We start from the raw sequence: 19,084 nt of genomic DNA on the forward strand, positions 1-19,084 counted from the left end.
CAAATAACTCAGGAAATTGGTGGTCCAGGAGTACCAATAATACCTGGTGTTAGGGAATGATGGTTTCTGCCAATATCAACACATTATTCTGTAATACAAGTTGTGACAGCAATCAAATTAATTAGTAAATTCCATAATTTTGGGCTCACAGTGGGTTAAAATGTGTCTCTGGTATCTAATGTCCCTACTACTCGCTGTGTACAGTAAACTCAGGGGAGCATGGACCCTGGGAAGAAAGAGCCCATTTTAAAAGAGTGAAGAAGAAGGAGCCAAACAAATATTCCTCCCAACAAAGAACTCCAATGAAGAGCAGCCCTAGACCAGAATGAAACTGTCCACCTTTGGACCCAGAAGTGCAGTGGAAGGATGAGCATTACACGAGGAAAAGAGGTAGCAATTAGAAAATAGTTGTGTAACAATTTTAACTGTGTTATTATAGAGGATTTTCCCCTGCATATAAGCATTTATTCCTGTTCTGTAACAAGTAAATCTGAAATAAAAAAAAAAAAAATAGCAACTACACTGTTGAAATCATGGGTATATTTACAATATATTCCTGGCTTTCTATGTGTCTAAATATGTAAATTGTGCTTTCTCTTTGCCTGTAAACAAGGTTTTGAGTGTAACATTGCTCGCGGCCTAGGTTTCTGCAGACAACTAACAAGTGTGACCTGCTTCCCTGAAGCTCATCTTCTGTACCTCTGGAAGGTTCCTGAGATGAGTGGGTTTCTCTGCAGGAGGCCAGTATTTGGGTTTTTAAACACCTTCCCCCCTTTTTTGTTACGAATCCAAAGTCAGTACACTGAGACCGTTCCCCACTTGGAAATATTTTTCTACAAGAACAAAAAGACAGTTTCTTTTGTATATAAAGAAAGAAATAGGCTTATGTGCAGGCATGAAGGATCTTAAATAAAACATTGTCCTTTTTCTACCTTAGTTCAGCTGGGAAAATCAATTTTTGGTTCCTCAACTGCAAAGAAAGATCAAAAGGAAAAACTGACAATCCAAACAAAGGGCAAGGTGGTGTGGGCTGCTTGCACTCCTGTTCCCTGGTGTGCTTCATACAGGCATTTTTCCAAGCAGAATATATTTACAGAAGAATCAAGGGTGGTTTTTTTTGTATCTCCAAACCAACGGTGCTGTGACTAAAAGTGACCTGAATATAAAAGTAAAAAAAACCTGCTTTATATTACAATTTGTGGAGTTCTTTGATGCTAATTTAGGCAACAGTTCTCAGATGTGTCAGGTTCCTCATTGCAGAATACTTATGTTTTAAAGAATTGTCATTGATTTAACTTCACTAGAACTGGCCAAAGCCAGTACTACTTTTCTTTTCTCTTTTTTTTTTTTTTAGCATGTTATATAATGCAAGAGAGAAAATATCTTCACAATATCTTTACTCTTGCTTAAATGCCAACTGGATGCATATTTAAATCTTCATATGAAAACTAATTTCAGTCAGTGGAGAGGGAAACTTTATGGAGATTGGCTTTCCTGCTTTGTATTGATTCCTGTTTATATCTTTAATAAATAAAACATGATTTATTGTTATAAGCTCATATTTACAAGAGGAGATTAAAGTGTCAGCAGTAAAAACAAAAAGGAGGAGTGTGAAAATTCTTTAAAACACACAAACTGAAAAAAAGCTTGAATAGCTTTTATGAAGTGTATTAATTATCTTTTGCATAAATTTAAAAAGTTGAAAATAGTTATAAAAGTATTTGATTTTAATGCATTTTCACTTCTTTGAGAGAATTATTGTGTGGACGTCAATATTGTTACCATATTAAATGTTAATTCAATGGATATTATAAGTACAAAATAAACAGGCTGCATCTGACTCAAGGCACATCCTTTGTAGGAAAATATTTTTGTCTGTGTGTTGTGCATCAGTGTGTTGGGTCTTGCATTCATGCAGGCAGAATGCATTTACATTTGGGACTCCGTGTTTGGCATGTCTTGGCATGGCAGGGATGCAGATAACTGTGTACAGAATGCTCATTTCAAATACAGATGGTCCCAAGTTTCAAAAGCAGCAACTGTAGCTGGCAGCTCTGGGACTTTAGGGAGTGTTTGCAGGGAAAGGCACTCTGCACTGTAGCATTTGGAAAGCAGAACCTTTAGACAGTGCCTCCAGATGATTGGCACAAATGACCAGTGATTTATAAAGTTTAGGCCTATGATTTTTTTTCCTCGAGCACTGATTAGCTCCAAGACCTCCCCATTCTCATCAGGTGTGCCCAAAGAAAGTTCTGAAAGCAAATCAATTTATTTAAGGCTTTAAATTTGTGTGTCTGTCTAATAGCTTTGTAAGGCAGATGTCAATATTTCATAATCAATAAAAATAGGTTTGTGGTTTTGATCTGTGCAGATTTTGAGGCACTTCAAACTGCTTGCAGCTTGTTTATTGGGGAGTTAAATTTTAATTTGTGATGACAAAGTGCTGTGAATTAGGTGAGTGGTAAGAAGCCATGTAGGAAAATTATTATGATAGTAATGAAATGCGCCTGATTTTGTAACTGTGCTCATTTGCAAAAATTTTCTTTCTTTGTCTATTCATTAATTAATTGTGTAACAGGAGGGTTCCTGCGAGATGTCAACAGAAAATTGGCAGCTCCACCTGCTCAGTCTGCAGTGCCATGGGAGTCATTGTGGTGTTTTATCACTTCACTTCTTAGACAGGAGAGCAGAGGTTGGCTGTAGCTCTCTGCTGAGAGTAATGCATTCTTCATTTTCACTTTTACTTGTTGTCCCGCTTCTTCCTTCACTGGGCTGGGGCAGCTGAGAGCTTTATGAAAAACTTATTGCATGGAGCACACGTGACTGACCGGGGTGGCCAAGGTCAGAGCCTGGGATGTCTTGTTCTCTCTATCAACACCTCTCCTGCACTGCTGGCTGGAGCTTCCCTCCAGAGCTGCCCTGGACAGAGCAGTGGAACAGCCCACTCCTGGGGGAAATTACTTGATTTCACACCAACATTCCTGATGTTCCTCTCCTGCTGCCAGCTCCCTTGTCCCCCTGCAGTTTTGTTTTTTGGGTTACAAGCACAATGAGAGTGCTTTGCTCTGAGGGTGGGGGACTTTTATACCTTGTTTTGTTTTCTGGCTTGGCCCTGGGAGTTCCACACAGGATGCCCTGGAGGGTAAAGAATTTAATTTTACTCAGGCCATTGTTCTGTAATGTGCTGGGGTTTTGTTTAAATGTCTATGCCTCCTAATGTTTCCTATGCTGAAAACACAGAAACTGTTGATATTCCAACCTTTCTACAGGCTACAGGTGAGTAGGACCTACTCTTAATTTAGTTGCTGCTGCTTCAAAATTCCTTTAACAAATGCAGACTTGGTTCTGCAGAAACCAACCGAGTTGATGTCAGAAAATCACTTCGGTGTTAGTCAATTGAAAGAGAAGATGTGATTGTAGATGTTCAGTTTCAGATCAGTGGTAATAAAGCAAAAGAAAATTATTATGTGCTTTATCAGATTTCATTTCCCATATATTCAGAATACTTGGCTTTAAAACTGTAGTCCAGAGGCTTTGCATCTGATTTACTTTGAAGAAAAATCTATTAATATCGCAACAGCTACTTTTGTGATGGATTTGAAAAAGTCTTTCCTTGTGAAACAAAGGAATTTGTACACACAAAGAAAAAAAAATTGGTTGTGATAAAGAAGTGCACAAGAAGAAAATGAGGAATGGTTTAGATTCATGTAGGTTTGTTTAGGACACGTGCTGATCTGTCTTAGGGGAAAATATAAGAAAACTATGAGTCTGGTTGATAATTACTGCAATGTCCTTGTCACTCTGGGATAAATGACTCTACACCAAGATGGACAACTTTACTAGCACTGTTCTGAAAAGGCAAAATGCTGGTCTTCAGTATTTGTTAAGAGTTAAAACATCAATAAGGTTTGTAATGTCCCTTTAACCTTCTATTAATTAACATTAGGGTTTTCTAAGGAAGAACCATTTTTTATTATTGCCGTGGAATTGTTAAAACTCAACCACTGGGATTTTCTTGCTCTTTTTCACTTGGGACTGCATTAGCAACCAAAAAGAATGTTACTGATTCTGGCTTTGCCCTGTAAGGCATCATCATTGAATTTGAATACTCTTCCCTCTGTCCCCAGCCAGATAGCTAATTACAGCATAACTCTTAGACAAATGGTGCAAAGATGTATATCCTGTATATTCCAGGGGGAACTGATTCATAAATTCAAATCTCAAAATTACCTTGTAAGATGGACACTTTCCCATGGTTTTGTTGGATAACTACAGCTCGGAATATGAAACATAGTTGTGTCATTGTATAGCCTTAATCAGATAATTAGTTACAGGCCACTTAAAAAGAGATCTTCAGGAAATACTTAAATCTATTCCCTGTTAATGGAGGACAATGTGCACTTAACCACGGTTACTTAGGAAATTGTTGCCTTCTGACTGTATCTATCTTCTTTGGCAAAAATAGAGGTATTTTAGTTCAAAACTTTTCTAAGCAATTCTGAAAGGCAAAATGCACAAATGAATGTGATTACCTTTGAGGTGCTGGATCCTGGCAAAGAGTTGTGGCTCTTCTGCTGAGGGAGCATCTGTGGAGACCTGCTGTGCACCAGGTTACTACCAAAACTTTTCTGCCACTGTGTGCCATGTTCTGGCTTGGCTTGAGTTGTGTAGGTTGTGCTGCAGGTTCTAGAAAATCTAAAGGGAATGCCAGTGTGAAATACCAAGGAAAGAAAATGGAAGCAGAGGATTGTTTGAATGGACTCACACCTGAAGTGGATTGCACCAACTAATATGTGTGTGAATAAATATACTTAAAATAAATTGTTCATATGTATGAACAAATATACTATATATATATGTGTGTGTGTGTGAAAAACTCTGCCCATTATGCTGACTTCCAGTAGTGGACAGCAGTAAAAGCAGTTATCCCAGAGTTATCCCAGGTGCTCTGAAGGAAATTTCTCCCATTACAGATGTTTTAGTAAGAAGACCATTCCCATGATGCAGGTAGTTTTTTATTTCCATTTTGCAGTAAGGGACTTTAAGAGTTTATGTAACTTCAGGTACTCAGGTGGCACTCTCAGAGCAAATTGCTCTCCAATCAGCACATAGACAAGATGTAATAAAGGGCAGGGAAGAAGGAGGTGGCTGTTCTGGAGTCATTTAGAGGGGCGGCTTGCGATGAGTTGGAGAAGGCTGGTTTTTCAGCTGCTGTGTTAGGTACTGGGAATTCTTAGCCCCTGTAAATGACATGGTAGTTTACATTACTGGGAGCCTGCAATGAGCTGACAGGCTCCCAGTCCAGTCTCCGACCCATGGATTTCATTGCTCTGACTGGCAGAGCTCTGCCAGGTACTTCTGGCTGGGCAGGAGCCATCCTGTTAGCAAATTCATGGAGTGAGTAAAAGTGAAGAGTATCAGAGTCACAACACAAGTTGTGCTACACAGTTCATACAAGCTGTTGTTGTGAAGTTCCACTTCTAGAAGAAAAAACTTAATTGTGATCTATGAGGCATGCACTGTGATTAATTGTAACCTCCAGTGGCTGACATGGACCAGAAGTGTGTGAATAGGAAAAAGGCTGAGGAAGTGTTTGGAGCATCCTAGACATATCTAGACATTCCAAAGCATAATTTCCTTTATATCATTCCAACCATATGTATTTTTATGGGCTTTTTTTAGTGCCTAAAAATTAGAAAATAACTTTTAATTGTTGTTTATGAAGCACCATATGGCTGTCTGTAATTTTGGCTTCTTGTGGAATGAGGAAAATGAAATTAATAAGAAATCACACTCAGAAATCTATTATTAAGTTAATGGAGCTAACAGCTTGTCCAGTGTCCTCATACAGATCATGTTGTAGCTGCATATAATAAAAAGCAAATCGTTATAAAACCACAGAGAAAATGAAGTGGCAGAGAGAGGCTGAGCCACTCATGAGCTGCATTTGTTGGTACTGGGCATGGTCATGAATGGCTCAGCTAACAAGCTACTTGTGAAAATCGAGGATATAACGTATTTTCACAGTAGCTTTACCATGTGTTCGAAATAAATAATATTTTCTTCTAGGTGGTTTATGAATTAAAGGCTTATCTCAGGATAAAAATCTCTTGTCTCATTATTTATTTTCATCTTTCAAGTAGAAACTTGTCTGGTCCACCCAACTAAGTTGTTCGAAGTTCTGTGCATTTTTTTGTGGCTTATCGTTCAATAAGTAATGGGAACACTTTAAACCTAATTTTTTTCTCTCTTAACCTGTCCTAATAGGCAGTGAGTTTTCAGAGCTGAAACTGTAAAGTTTGCATTATCTTGCTTCCACCAAACATCTAAAATTGATGGCTCTTAAATACAATGGTGTGAAAAAAGAATACATCACAAGATGAACATCTATAAAAATTACCAAGCTATGAAAAACACAGCAGGACTTTTTTCTCCTCCTTATCTGGAACATTCCCTAAATTGCCTTTCTTCAGCATTTTTGAAAAGTGTCTGCAGATGATGTGATACTAAAATAAATATCATAGAACAAAAAAAGAAATCTAGAAAAAATAACCAAAATAAATTTTCTTTTCCTTTGAGGGCTAATTAATATTGTCAGGGATGCACTGTCAGGGATGTGTTCTGGATGGGTTTATATTGAATATCTTGGCTGTATGTGTGAGAAGAAATTGTATAGGTTGGGTAAATTTATAAAGCTGTGAAAAGGACTTTGTTCAGGTAATACAGATTTGATACTATGTTCTAAACAGTTTTTTTTCAGCATTGAATCTAAATTAACCAGTGTATCATTGATCAGTGAGATGGCCTTTTTATGGAGTAATTAAGCCTGAAATATTGAATTAGATTTTAAGGATTCTTCTAATAGGTTTGCTCTTAACCTTTTTCCAGTATTAGATTATTTTGGCAATTGCTTCTATTTCACATGATGAGTAAACAAAAACAGAAGGAGGATGATCATGCATCCCTTATTACCTGGGCTCAGTGATTACTGGTCTTATCTGACATTAAGTTATAAACACAAGTGCTTATCACAACTGGAACTTCATCTCTCTACAGCAATTAATATTTACCAATTGCCAGAGGACTAAAATATTTCTTTTAATACTGTTTAATGTAGTAGGATTTTTTAATGCAATTAAAAGCTAGATACCATGAAATCTAACAACAGGATTCCTTAGAAGGTTTTTAAGCAAACTGTGCAGGAAAATATCTCCAGGAGTAAGTGGCTGTTCTGGTTGCAGTGTTTCTATGTTTTAAATAGATACCTCTCAAATAATTTTTGTATTTCATTGTCTCCTGCATTCTTTAAACCTTTATGTGGTGAGTTTTCTTGGCCTGGTTCATACTTGGATAACTCTGTTTTCTAGATCTAGAGCTCTGGAAATGAATGAGCTTTTGCCCAGAGTCTCCACTTAGTTAACCTGCACTTAACAAGAAGGAAACATTAGAACCAACTCTGTTCCTTCTTCCTGGATTTTCTTTTCATTCTGGGTAAAATTCGTTGCTCCTCCAGATGGCCAGAGCCATACCTGTTCATCATTTTAGTCCCACTTTTAGCTGAAGAAGAACTTGAGTGTCACATTTGTGCAATCCCTCAGCCCAGCATCTCAGTTCCTGGATTTTCCTTCTCCAGCTGGCTTTTACACCTGGTATCAGGTGTCTGTTAGAAGCTGTGCTGGAAAAAGATTCTCTCTTTAAACTGAGATAGTGTTTATTTTCATTGTGGGGTCTGATTTTCTTCTTCAAATAGAAAACACTTCAGTAAATGAGGCTACATCTCAGTGGTCAACACCAGGGTCTTAAAAAATTGCCTCTTTTAAGTATGTAAGTAAGTAGTGAAGAAGGTTGGGAAGGTGCTGAGGGTGGACATTGGCTGTGGGGAGGGAAAAGTCAGGTATTTTGGGTTAGTTTTGGCAGGGGGTGGCAAATCAGTGTCTTGCTTCTAAATGAGGGCAAGGAATCCAGGGCATATGTAGAATAACAGCTCCAAAGCAATACTTTTCAACTTTCTGTCTTTAGCACTACTGAGGCAGATAGAAAATCTTCAATGTGATCATTTTCCCATCCAGATGTTTCCCAGATAATGACCAGTCTAGCATGATTCTCTTCAGAGGCTCAATAAATTATTTCAGCAATATATTGAAAACTTTGTACTTAATTCCACTGAATGAGTTGGATAATGAATCAGGCTACTGGAGGACATTTCAATCCTACTGGGCTTGGCTCAGATCAAAATGCTGCCAGATTTGCTATTCTTTTGTATGTTTATAGTTTTGGATGTGGATTGCTTTATTTATGGTCTAAACAGCAAAATGTGTGGTATCTAGTGCAGCCCTACACAATGAAACAAAAGCTGAGGGATACAAGGCTAAGAGCTAGAGTAGAATTGTATAACAAGAACTGTCTCTGGGAGAGAAATGTTAATTTTGCTAAAAATGTAAATTTTCAGCGGAGAGCTGTTCAGTATTTTCATTGCTTTGGGTAAAAATGCAAACTGTAGAAGAGATTTAGGTTTGGAGCTTCATTAAGAAGTTCTTCATGAAAAGTGTCAAAGCCTCACTGAGGGAAATATTTATGCAGGCACCCAAATGCCAAGCTGGCATCAGTGTGTGCTTAGAATTAAGCAGATAACTACCTGTTAGATGAAAGCATCTGTAAATTGTTGTAAAGAGGAGAAATGACCACTGTGGTGGTGAGTAAAGAAGTGAGGTGCCTTGAAGTGGAGCAGTGCATGCACATGGGCACCTGTCAGGTCCCTTTGTCCCAGCTTTTACAAGGCAGCAAAAGATGGTGAAACCCTTTGAAGGAATTTAGTCCTGGCCTAGAATTGGCAGCCTTGCAGAAACTGGGTCTAAAGTTGATGCACACTGAGATTTCTCCCTTTGAGCCTGTGGCCTGCTCCTCACACTTCTGCAGGCTGTTGGTTGCCCAGCCTTCACTGTGTTATGCCCTCCACATTTCTTTGAGCTTTGGTTTCCATTTTAATGCTTATTTTTAAGGATCCTGCTGGGCATAGCAGGCCTGTTGGAAAGACTGTGCTTGGCAAAGGCTAATTATCAAGTCTCTACTTGAGCAGGGTTCACCTGTCACATTATGGATCTGTTAACACTTCTTAGGTAGTGGTGGTAACATTGCAGTTGTCTTTGCTCTCTGCATATTTTCAGATATGAAAGAGAGAAAGTTTAGATTTTGTATCAGGAAAGAATTCCTTACCATCAGGGAGGTGATGCACTGGAACAAGTGGCTGCCCCATCCCTGGAAGTGTCCGAGGCCAGGTTGGACAGGGCTTGGAGCACCCAGGGATGGTGGAAGGTGTCCCTGCCATGGCAGGAGTTGGAGGAAGATGGGCTTTAAGGTCCTTTCCAAGCCAAACCATTTGTGATTCTACAATTCATATTAACAATTCATATTAACAATTCATATTAACAATTCATATTAATTTGCTTTTTTTCCATGTGAACTCCCTGGTGTCTTGCGTAGGCTTTATATTTTGTGCTCCATTTTTGAGAATATCTCCAACTACAACAACTCCTTTATGATTGAAAGTGAATTTTGAAAAAAACTAATATATGTGCCTTGGTTTTTATGTATTCTATGCTACATACAATTTTTTCAAAATCATCTCTGCAGTTCAGTAATGGATAAAAGAATTAGAATCAGTCAGAGAAGGCTTTGTGTCTTTTTTTGCCTTACATATAATCAGAAAGAATGAAATTTTGAACACATTCCAGGAAAGCAGGTGTGTGTATTGTTGCAGCAAGGGGTGAGAACAGTGCTTGTTCCTAATGGCTGCTTGACTTCAACACTACAGATTGCATAGAGCCTGAAATGTATTAAAACAAACTGTGTTACGGTATTCAGTCAAGAATTTAGGGCACAGTTGATCTGCCTGAGTCTGCTAACTTTAAAATATATTTTACTGGGGGTGCCGGGGGGGAAAGGTTTGCATGTTATTTTGGCAAGGAAAACTTCAAATCCCTGTAGGCTTTTAAAAGGTAATTTTTTTTTTTTTTTTTTTTTTTTTTTTTTTTTTTTTGTAATTTAGGGAAATGGGAAGGATAGAGAGAAATGTCTTGATAAGAATCTGTTAAAACTGACAAATTTTTGAATGACGATTTTAGAAATCAAGTCTTGTGATTTATTCATCTATTTAATACCTACAAGGAAAGCAGGTCTACTAAAGCATGTGATTTTGCATCCCCAGGTTTCTCAGTGCTCAACAGAGTGTCCTGAGAAGCTTCCATGGTGGTATTGTCAGGTCATAGGGATTGTGACTAATACAGAAGGAAAAGTCTTTGCTTGCTTTTACAGCCTCTTAAAATGAAATCATCTGAAGAGGAGAAAAATAATATTGGCTTGGGCATAATAAAAGGGATATTTTGAAGTCTAAAAGTTGCAAGAATGGATCTGTTGGGTATAATGATGAAAGAACCCTGGATCCCTTTGCATGGATTTTTCTATTTTTGTTCAGTATTTACTATTTATATGCTGCAGGATGCCAGGGTGACTGCAGGGTACAGAAATTGTCTTTCTCTGTTTTGCCCATAGAATGGATGTTCCTTTAGAGCTGGCAGAAGGAGCTTTTTCTCTCTTGTCAGTGAACTTCAGTGCTCTTCCCCAAAAGAGCAAACTTGTTCCTTTCCTGATTGAGTTTCAAACCACGTCTGCTCTCAAGTTTGTAAGCAAATGTGAAAATAGCCATTTTTCTAAGCCCTTTGTCTATTACAGAGGAAATTTATGTAAAAAATAATGAGAAGTTAGGTTGAAAAAAAGAAGCTGTTAAAGGCTGAAAAATATCAGAAGTATGATATCCCATGGAGCTTGAATCAAGCACATGCAATGAACAGTTTCAATATGAGAACTGTTTCTTTTGGATCCCTGTCTTAATGTGCATATTTTTCCATGCATTATAGCGGTGCTGCTGGATCTGGTGAGGCTCCATTGCTGTATAAGTAATTTATCAGGTTTAACTTACATGTAGGATGTGTGAATACTTGATTACTTTTACTCTGAGAGGGTTTAAGACTGCAATATTGAGAGTGAGCTTTAGCTTTTAAGGCTCTAGCCTTAAAATTTTTATCACTGGTGAAGTGTGTAGTAATGGCTATGAGAGCAATTAATAATAGTAGTGACAGAATCAAGAGACTGACTAATTTATCATTATAGGTTTTAATGAGGCTTATAATCTAGCAATAAATATAAAATATATTCAAAAGTATGGAATTATAAAAAGGATGAGTTATTTAACTTTAATTCTAAACTAGTTTGCAAACCAAAGGTTGTAGAAAATAGGCTTGTAAGAACATAATTCTTTTTGGTGTTATGGAGGAGAAGGATGAAAATATCAGACGAAGAGAGTTTAAATTAAAATTAAAGGAGGGGAAAAAAATCATTGTTTATCTTCATTCAAAAGGCCTTTAAGCACAACAGTAGTTTTGTAAATGTGGGAGGTACCTTGTGGACAGCTTCTTTTTCATCTCAATCTGCTCACTTGGCAGAGCCTGGGAACTGCCTTGGATGCTGCAGCCCTGCAGCTCTCAGAAGATGGGCAGCAGTGGAAATGACAGCAATACTTGGGAAAAGCTGTCTCAGATTTCAGACCAAGTTGGTGTAAAGAGACACAAATGTGAAAAGTTATTATAACAACTTTAAGATTCAGTGTTCAATGTGGAAACTAAGCTTTCCTACAGTTTTTCTATTATTGTATTATGTTTGTTATTTTCTTTCTTATTACTGTTATTCTCGCTTTTTTTCCTTGCTGGAGTAATCTACAGAATGTCTCTGGCCTGGATGTTGCTAAAAGGTAATAAGCACCTGAGCAGTGTAAGAGAGTGGCTGAAATTTAGAAAATTAATTATAACCAGTCCTGCCCAAAGGGAAGTTGGAAACTGAGGTGGTAAGGGTACCATTAAAACAAGAAAGAAACAACAGTAAAAAACCAGGATAGATGAGACCCCAAAAAGTAGACTTCCCTACTGCTGGGTCAGCTAGATGGGAATAGTAAAACACAAAACCAATCCAAACTGGACTCTTTTAAAGCTTGTAAGGGGAACCCTTGGTTTTGGAAGAAAGGCTCTGAGCTGCAGAGATGCAGTTCGGGAGAGATTATTTAGAACCCTTACAGGACACTTGAGCATTTGTGGGTTTGCATCAACATTGGCGAGGAAATAAGTAGGAATGCCATGTAGGTGTTCTGGGGTTTGTTGGTGTCTTTATAGTTCTTGTGTTATCCAAAATAAGGAATAATTGCTGTCAGAAAATGTCTGTAATGTCTGCCTTGTTTTCCTCAAATTTCATGTTACGAAAGCAAAACTTTAAAGCAGAGTGGGGAAAAACCACTTGCTTTGGGAAAGGAAGCACTGGATTTACTTCTGTTTTTAGGAAAACAGTGTTAAGCAGAAATGCTTGGGAGATGGAATTGGTCATCCAGTGAGATTCCCAGCCAGTGCTTCATGGAGTAATATTCCAGACAACCATGAAAGAGATGTGGATTAAAGTCTGGATGGTAAAAGCAAAGCTTGAAGTTGCACGTGTCCAAAGCAAGTGATTTGTGTCCCTCAGAGCAGTTTTACCAGGTAAATACATCTTTACGTTGCCCTCTGCCTCTTTGTAGGGGTGGAGAGTTTGGAGCTGGATGCAGATTCCTGTACCTCATCTGGCTCTTTTGGGATTCAGGGAGGAGGAAGCACTCCACAAGTTCTGCTCATCAGGCACGACTTAATTATTTTACCTAGAGAAGGGTGACCAGCAAAGTTCTTGAAACCAGTGACACTCTGCCTGGCTGCAGTGGCCTGGGCTCCTCCTGTGCATCCTGGCATCCCAGCTGCCTCCATGGGCACTGCTCCTGTGTGCTTATAGACTCGGAGTTTGGTCAGTGAGGAGACAGGCCTTCTGTAAAACCTGGATTTGCAAGTCCATGTTGGAATCCTGGATGCTGAGAATTTTAAAATTCCTGTGCTGAAGGGCACAGACCCACAAGAAAATGCTATCTCTGACCTGAGGCTGTGGAGAAGGCTCCCAAACTTGATTGATAGCACTGGGATTCTGGTTTGATTAAAAGTGTGTAATATCACAGGGTGGAAAACTTAAAGTTTTAGAATATAGCAATATATGTGGGAGGTTTCAGGGTGGCGGCTGGTTGTTCTTCTTCACCTTCTTCTTCATGGGTTTGGGTGGTATTTTGTAATTGGACAGAAAAGTCCGCATTGCAGGCTTCGAGGGATTAGTTACTGGGTTAAAAGTGAAAATAATTTAGGTGTCATTTCTTAATTGGGTAATTTAGCCTTAAAAGACCTTGTATAGGAAGATAGTTAGCCATGTTGTAGCTTGTTGGTAGAATGCTGCAGAACTCAAGACTGTCCTGACTTCGCATTGTGCAGCTCCTGTGACAGTGGGTTGCTCTCATCTGCTCTGCAATGTGTGCTCAGCTCATGCCCACAGAGATCAGGGCACATTCCAGGGACACTTTGCTGCTGCTGCAGTGCTTACATTGGAGTCAGGGGTTTGCAGTGAACCCTTCTGTGCTCAGCTGCCTTTCACTGGGGTAAAAATACACTGATGTAATGGTGGAAAGGGTTCTGCATTTTTAAAGAAGGCGCAGACAGTAATTAATTTATACAGAGCCCCTGCATATAGAGAAGCCAGACCACTGAAATCTCATGGTGAGACAGAAATTTGATTAGGAATTCATGTGAGACCTCCTCCCTTTGTCCCAAGCTCTAATTCTGTAGTGTGGGAGGTCTTGTCAAAGTAGTCCTGAGTTCTCTCTGGTAGAAAGCCTTTTGTTCATGAACAGGGAGCGTGTGAGACCTGTTCCCATGCAGCCATACATCTTGTGTTCTTTACAGCAGCTTATTTTTGATAAGCTACAGCACATTTTAATGTAATTGTTAACATGCCTAATTTGCAGCCACACAGTCGTATCAATAATAATGGAAAGTTGTTCACAGGTAATAAATTAGCATAGCATATAACCAGCAGAACTCTGCTTCTCAGTATATTGTTTCATGATCAAGAATTCAGTAGTTAAATATACACAGCAGTGGGCTGAGAACAAGCTGTTCATTTCTGCTGCAAGCAGTACCAGTGGACCAGAGTAATCATAGCTCCCAAAAGCAGGACTGATTTTATTGATTTTAAATAGGCTTTCATTACAGCACTGAGCTTATTCCAATTGCAAGGAGTATCACTGCAGTTTGTATTCACAGTGCTGGCTGAGGGAAGGAGAGGTTTTGTTGGATGCCATGTAGAGGCTCTTTGTCCCTTAGTGTTCTATTCTGCCCTGCTGAAACATTGGAATTTATTATAGAAAAATAAGTGCTTAAGGCTTTTTTCCCCTGTGGTTAAAGTTTTTTAGATACACAGAGTCAGACCCAGCTCTGAAATTTTGAATTCTGACTGTTCTTCTGAGGAGTCAAGGTCTTGCTTATTTATTGGCATTTGACTTAGGGACCAGCTGGATTCCTTAGAAATCACAGAATCACTTTGCTTGGAAATGATGCTAAGATCACCAAGTCCAGCCATTTAACCCAATCCTACCAGGTCCAGCACTTAAACCCATCTCTAACACCACACCTGCACCTCTCTCCTTTTCCATAGATTAATGTAAAAAAGGCAAATACGAGAGCTGCTCAGTCTGAGATATTAATGTATCCAGGTTATAATTAGTGAAGAGCACATGCTGTTACCAGCAATGCGTCATTAATCTGCACGGAGCAGTTTGCAGCTATTTGTTGCTAAATTAGTGACACTTCAAAGCTGTTGGGGTTTTGTATTGTTTCTAATGATTAAAAAAAATTATAAATCTGTGACTAAAAACCCACATATGCACACTTAAGAAGCAGGCTGGTTTGTCATTTGGTTTTCTTTGGATTTTTTGTGTTTTAATTTACACAGGCTGGTCAGTCAATGGCCATACACAGAAGTTGTTTGAAGCCTTAATACTGTTGAAAATGTTGTACTGTACTTTATGGTGGTGTAAAGGCATGTTGCTTGTGATAGGTTTTCTTCAAATCCTTTATGTGTAACTACACAGTTCTGCTTAAACATTTTTCCAGTGTTACTAGAACAGTTTGGAAGTGTATTAATAGAAATTAGTTACACCTTTCTGGTTTGAATGGGTTTAATACTGACTCTGGTTACCTTTTTTTTTTTTTTTCTTTCCTTAAACCTGCAGGTGAAGGTGAATTGCTCCAAATATTCTAGCTAATCCCACATTTTTGTTTTGGCATAGCCTTTCATAACATAATTTGGGAATTCAGGCAGGAACAAGCAAAAACTTTGTGTGAGCATTTCTAGAAATCAACTCTAAATAAGACGGTGACATTAAATAATGAATCAACTTCGTAAGTACTGCATGATCAAGCCTAGTTACTGTAAAATGAGATCTGGATGGTTTATTTCATTTTAAAGAGTTTGGGCAAATAATTATGGAATTAAATTACCTCCTGTTGGTTTCCTGCAGGGCATGAAGAACCTGCTGTACTGTGCTCGGCTGAGCTGCTGCACTGATTAGTTCTTCAGGTCTAATCTTTACGTGGCTGTGCTCACTTTCATGTCTGTTTGTTTATGGGTTTGATAGTTGTTTTTCTGAAGTTACTCTATTGCCTTGATAGTCCTCTGGTGGATTATAAAAATGTACACATTAATTCCTTTCTCTAACTTCATTTGTTGGAGCCCAGTGGAGATAATTGGTGCTCACGGAACGTGGTGGTTGGGAATGAGGCTGATGATCACTCCCAGAACTGATACCACCCATCACTGACAATCAAAGTTCACATTGTCAGGATGGTTGGAAGCTAAAATTGATTTAATTAAATGCTTACAGCATATATTAACAATACCATATTAGATTCTTTATCACAGCAGCTACTGTGATTTTTAGAGTTTGCTTGTGCAGGTTGAAAAGTGATTTATAGTTTTAATTCATCTTAATTGTGTGCTTAGGAAACATTTGAGATAAAAATTTTTGTTGCATTTAAATTTCCTTGTTATCTGCCCTGCAGTGGCATGAGTAATAGGGAGCCCAGAACATGAATATATTGGAATGCATGAAATATTTTCAAGGAGAATTCTTTTAAAGTTCACAGTGATATATGTCAAATGTTACTGAATGGATAACCATGTGGAGAGATTTTAGCCTCAAGAAGCTTAGAAATTAAGCATTTCTTAGTACAGTATCTGTGTTAAAAATAATTATTAATAATAATAGAAATAGTAATAGTAACTACTACTACTGCTGTGTTAAATAGAATGTTTCCTAATATTTTTCCTATTCTAAGGTTTAACTTTTTTTTGTAGTTGATGAAATTTATTATACAGGCATCTTGAAATGATGCTGTGTCAGAGCTTGCCTGCACCAAAAATTGCTGCACCTCAAAACTTACATTTAATAATCTGTAAAATCTTTTTACAGCCTGGAAAGCCTGTGTGTGTGTTTGATTGAAAGTATCTGTGCCCTCTGTGCCAATTAAACAGTAAATTTGTCAATTTAACAACAAATTCTCATGTTTTCTTGATACTTAGATAAAATATTATTGACCGAGGTGTGACCTAATCCAACCACTGAAATCAGAGATTTCCAGACTGCAGGAGAGGGTAACAATGAGTCTTTTCTAGGCACACTTAGTGATATGTTAATATTAGGCTCTCAGACTTTGCAAAGCAGCCAGCACTATAATGATAAATGTGCAAAGTGGCAGTAGTTTGTGTTAATAAACATTTTAAAGGCACCTGGGAGGGGTTAATGGTTCAGGAATTTGCTGTGATCTGGAGCTGCAGAGATGATGAGTGATGGTTTGGTTTGGTTTGGTTTGGTTGGTTGTTTTCTTTTTCCTTTTCCCCCCTCTCTGCAATGATGTCAGGATTGCTTTTGTTTGGAATGTAGCACGTGGTGCAATTGCTGTTGTCACTGCCTTGCTGCACTTAGGTGTTACTGAGACTGATATACACAAATTGCCAAAGATCCAGGTGATGCCTCACAGACAGGTGAAATGTTTTCATTTCACAGCTCCTGCCCTGCACTCACCTGCTCTTTGGAGATTGGGATTTCTTCTTTAAGAACCACATCCATGCATTTCCTTCCATGTGTTCAGAGCAAGGAATGGAATTTGTTTCCCTTGATGAGCATTTTTTTGTTGTGCATTCAAGACAAAATATGATCTGATTTATGTTTAAAAGCTGTGCCAGTGTGTGAGCCACAGAGCTGGGCTGGTTGTGTGGTTTGTTGTGCAGGTCATGGAGCATTAACAGCATAACAACAGTTCTGATCCTCACAATGACTTATTTATCTGCCTGATAAGCTGTGTATCCCTTAACTTCCTTGAGCAATTCTTTTTTGACAAGGTTGCTTTATAGAAGTGATGAATTTACTCTTGTTTTATTGCTCACTAGTTATAAACAACTTCTTGTTGGTTTAAGAGTCCAATCTGGAAATGCTTTTTGATCTCATACTAACAAGCTCAATAATTGACAAACCACAGAATTGCAATGTGTTTTTCTTTTACAGAGGCAAAGGAAATTGTTCTGAAGGCACAGATTCTGGCTGGAGGGAGAGGGAAAGGTATTTTCAATAGTGGATTGAAAGGAGGAGTTCATCTAACTAAAGAGTAAGTACTTTCAATTGAAAAAACTATAAATAAATTGCTCCTTGTGTAATACTTAGGCTGTTTACAATAGCAATGGACTGTTTCTTTTAGTATTTTTCAGTAAACTAACATTTTTCCTTTGTTTGTAGCCCTAAGACTGTTGAACAGCTTGCTAAACAGATGATTGGGTACAATCTGTCAACCAAGCAAACTCCAAAGGATGGTGTGACAGTTAAAAAGGTAAGAATTTGGCCTCTTGAAAGTTGAAAACAATGTTCAGCTGCAATTTTGCATTAATAAGCTGGGATGTACAACATAGATTTTTTTTTCAATCCTTCTCCAATTCCTGATTGATTACATCTAATTGATTAAAAAGAAAAAAAAGATGTTACTTCTTCTGTTTGTGTATATATTTTGTTCATCAATTTTGGCATGTGCACTGATGGAAAAATAAATTGATTTCTCAATGTATATTGAAAGGAATCCTTTGTCAGAGGCTTATCTTCCATCAAACACATGCTAAGTGGTGATACAACTGCACTATAGCATTAGCTGTACGTGCTTATTGACATTCTGCTTACAGAAACAGTAGACACATGGTTCCCTTTAGTAATAATATTATCTGTACTTCAGTCACCCTCAGGTTTGGACAAGTCTTAACAGAGTGACAGATGAATCACAGAATGGTTTTAGTTGAAAGGAATCTTTAAAATTCCTTCAGGCCAACTCCCTGCAATGAGCAGGGGCATCTTCAACCACATCAGGCTGTTCAGAGCCCCATCCAACCTGGCCTTGAATCTTTCCAGGGATGGGGCATCCACCACTGCTCTGCTGCTCTGAGCGAGCTGTGCCAGTGCCTCACCACCCTCATTGTAAAAAAATTCCTTCTTATATGTAATTAAAATCTGTCTTCTTTAGTTTAGAACCACCTTGACTTATTGCAACAGGCCCTACTAAGAAGTTTGTCCCCATCTTTATTGTAAGTCCCCTTTAAGTATTGAAAGGTTTACATGAGATTTTTTTCTCAATTGAAAAAAGTGTCTCAACAGTAGATTCTTTCTACCTGTGGCAGATACAGACTAAAATATGTGTTCATGGTAGTGGTTGAGGTACCAGATGAACATGGGAGTTCATTTTCCAATGATGGTGCTTTCTGCAAGGCACCAAGATTCATTTCAACATAAATGACTTGTTCTGTATTGGCCTAAATGAGAGAAGCAAAGATTCAGCAAGATTCTCCTTCAAATTAGTAAAATTCTGCGAGTCAGGAAATCCTGGCAATTGCCTGTCTGCTGTGTGTGTTTTTATCTCTTGCTTTGTTTTGCTGAGCAAGAATCCTCATACAGGTAAGTAGTCAAGAGCCACACTCTATCTGATGCCAGGAAATAATTTGGCATGAGCTGAAGGAGCTGCAGTTCACATTTAATATCCTGTGAACAGCTTGGTGTATTAGCATAGAAGGGGAAGGAGCACCTGTCTGGAAAGATCCTGTCTAATGA

At 38.3% G+C, this 19,084-nt stretch overlaps 1 protein-coding gene across 2 annotated transcripts in view; it reads left to right on the plus strand.

Annotated features, from left to right (window-relative positions):
* Positions 1–19,084, plus strand: part of SUCLG2 (succinate-CoA ligase GDP-forming subunit beta) — a 112,780-nt gene that overhangs the window by 33,599 nt on the left and 60,097 nt on the right. For both annotated transcript variants that reach the window (XM_053989616.1, XM_053989617.1), the window contains exons 3-4: positions 17,507–17,606; positions 17,735–17,825. In XM_053989616.1, coding sequence (XP_053845591.1) covers positions 17,507–17,606; positions 17,735–17,825 — 191 coding nt within the window. The remainder of the gene's footprint in view (positions 1–17,506; positions 17,607–17,734; positions 17,826–19,084) is intronic.

Source organism: Vidua macroura, chromosome 13 (assembly GCF_024509145.1).
Source record: "Vidua macroura isolate BioBank_ID:100142 chromosome 13, ASM2450914v1, whole genome shotgun sequence".
NCBI lineage: Eukaryota > Metazoa > Chordata > Aves > Passeriformes > Viduidae > Vidua > Vidua macroura.